We start from the raw sequence: 2013 nt of genomic DNA, 5'->3' as shown, positions 1-2013 counted from the left end.
AAATACTATACAAGGACTGACTCATCTCTGTTAAAGAATCACCAGTGGTACTATCTTTTTGATCAACTGCTTGTTGATAACCAAAAGTAGGAGGTTTTGGCAATGAATTGAATATGGTATCAATATTTTCATTCCTATTCTTGGATGCAACATTTATGCCTCTTCTATGCATTGTCTTTGTTGGTGAGTGGCTTAATGAAGAGGATGAGGATGATGGAACACTTCCAAAGACAAATAATTTCTCTTCCGATGCTGCCAATGATGAAGTGGATGATGCATTATGAGTATTTGAACTATTTGAATTGTTAGTAGCTTGATGATCATCACCACTATTAGTACCAAAAGGCTGAGAAGTATTAAAAGAACCAAATATTGGTTTTTGTTGACTACACAGGACTTTAGAAGTATCATCAAACTTGAAACCACCACACAGAGTTGAATTTGAAGAAGAAAAACTATTTGAATTTGATGAGGAAATTAGAGTTTGATCACCACCACCAAGACCACCACCAGAAATTCCAAACGGTTGTCCCGATGCAGTAAATGTAAATGCAGCTGCTCCAGTCTTCTTATCACCACCACTACTACTACTTCTTCTATTAGCAGTAGTATTAAGAAAATAACCATAATTTAGATCAGAATCAGGATAAATATAATGATGATCATTAAAATTGCTTTGAATAAAATTCATATTGCTGCTACTGCTATTGCTGGTGACATTTAGGTTTTTTCTCTTTGGATTATTACCCTCCACTCTCACATATCGATCATCTGTTGATTCTTCTTCTTCGTCTCCAGAAGAGGATGATGATGGTGATGATGGTGATGAGGAGGAAAAAGGTTCTTCTTCTTCTTCTTGATAATCTTCTTCATCAGATGAGTAGGACATTTTTTTTTGAGTTTTGTAAATTCTCGAATAATTGAACCTTTGTAAAGTTTTTTTCAAAAAACTGAGAATTGTTTGATCAAAATGTCATTAATCATTGTGAATTTGTCCATTCCAAATAAGCTTTTTTGACAAAGCTGTAGTGAGAAGGCGCCAACCTTTGTTCTCCCTTCTATTCTCTTTATTTCACCTTTGATATTCAATACTAATAAATAACAGAGAATAAAGCAATTTGATTGTAAAACAATGTAAAATATCTTCCCGCCAAAAGTGTGCGACTTTTCAAAAGAAAAAAAAAATGTCGACACTAACCAAACAGCAATTCTATGAAACGTTGGTGCATACGTGGTGGCCAGAGGATAAAATCACAACCTTCAATAAGTGTAGAGTGTTGGTGTGTGGAATGGGTGGACTTGGATTGGAAGTGGCAAAGAATTTACTCCAAAATGGAATTGAACAATTAACACTGATGGATTCAAAGATGGTTTCGTATGAGGATTTGGCAGATTTTTATTCGATTGTTGCCGATTCGAAGGAGGAAGAAGTGATTGGAAGAAATAGAGCGGAGAGAGCAATGATTGTGTTGAATGGATTGAATCCATTTGCAAAAATTAATGTGAAAGATGGTCAAGTTGACAGCTTGGCAGGTGATGTGCAGTTTTTGAAAGAGTTTGATTTTGTTATTTGTACTGAACATTCTCTTTCATCACTGATTGATTTGGCTCAAATCTGTCACGATAATAATATTAAATTCGTGGCATCCGACATGAAGGGCTTATCAAGTTTAATATTCTATGATATGGGCGAACACAAAATCAAAGATCTGAACCCTGGCTTCAAAGAAGGTTGTTCAATTAAGGATATCGTCAATGGAAACCCAACAAAAATTGATCTTTTCCCAGATGATGAATTTAATAAGGAAGAGGGAATGAATGTTCATCAAAATATTGTCTTTAGAAATGTTAGGGGAATGACGGAATTGAATGAACACAAGGCGGTTAGAATCAAATCAAAGATTGGAAATCGAGTGGTTGTAGATTTGGATTCTACTAATTTTGGAAAATTCGAATTGGGGGATGGCTCAGCATATTTCATGAAATGTAATGTTACTGGTCTAGATATAAGAT

General features: G+C 34.9%; 2 protein-coding genes across 2 annotated transcripts in view; one reads left to right on the top strand and one right to left on the bottom strand.

The window, feature by feature from the left end:
* NAEGRDRAFT_54657 (uncharacterized protein) overlaps positions 1-889 on the bottom strand; it is a gene marked incomplete at both ends in the record, with an annotated part of 2507 nt that extends 1618 nt beyond the window's left edge. The window contains one exon of the mRNA XM_002668645.1: positions 22-889. Within this exon, the coding sequence (XP_002668691.1) occupies positions 22-889 (868 nt within the window). The remainder of the gene's footprint in view (positions 1-21) is intronic.
* Positions 890-1184: 295 nt separating this feature from the next.
* On the top strand, positions 1185-1986 carry NAEGRDRAFT_54656 (uncharacterized protein; the record flags this gene model as incomplete). The annotated part of the gene is made up of 1 exon (XM_002668646.1): positions 1185-1986. A coding segment is annotated over one exon (802 nt), but the record flags the coding sequence as incomplete, so codon positions are not given.
* Between the last annotated feature and the right edge of the window lie 27 nt (positions 1987-2013).

This window comes from Naegleria gruberi, assembly GCF_000004985.1.
Source record: "Naegleria gruberi genomic scaffold NAEGRscaffold_132, whole genome shotgun sequence".
Classification (NCBI taxonomy): Eukaryota; Heterolobosea; class Eutetramitea; order Acrasida; family Naegleriidae; genus Naegleria; species Naegleria gruberi.
The sequence above is the reverse complement of the archived record's forward strand: the minus strand, read 5'-3'. Positions and strand labels throughout refer to the sequence as shown.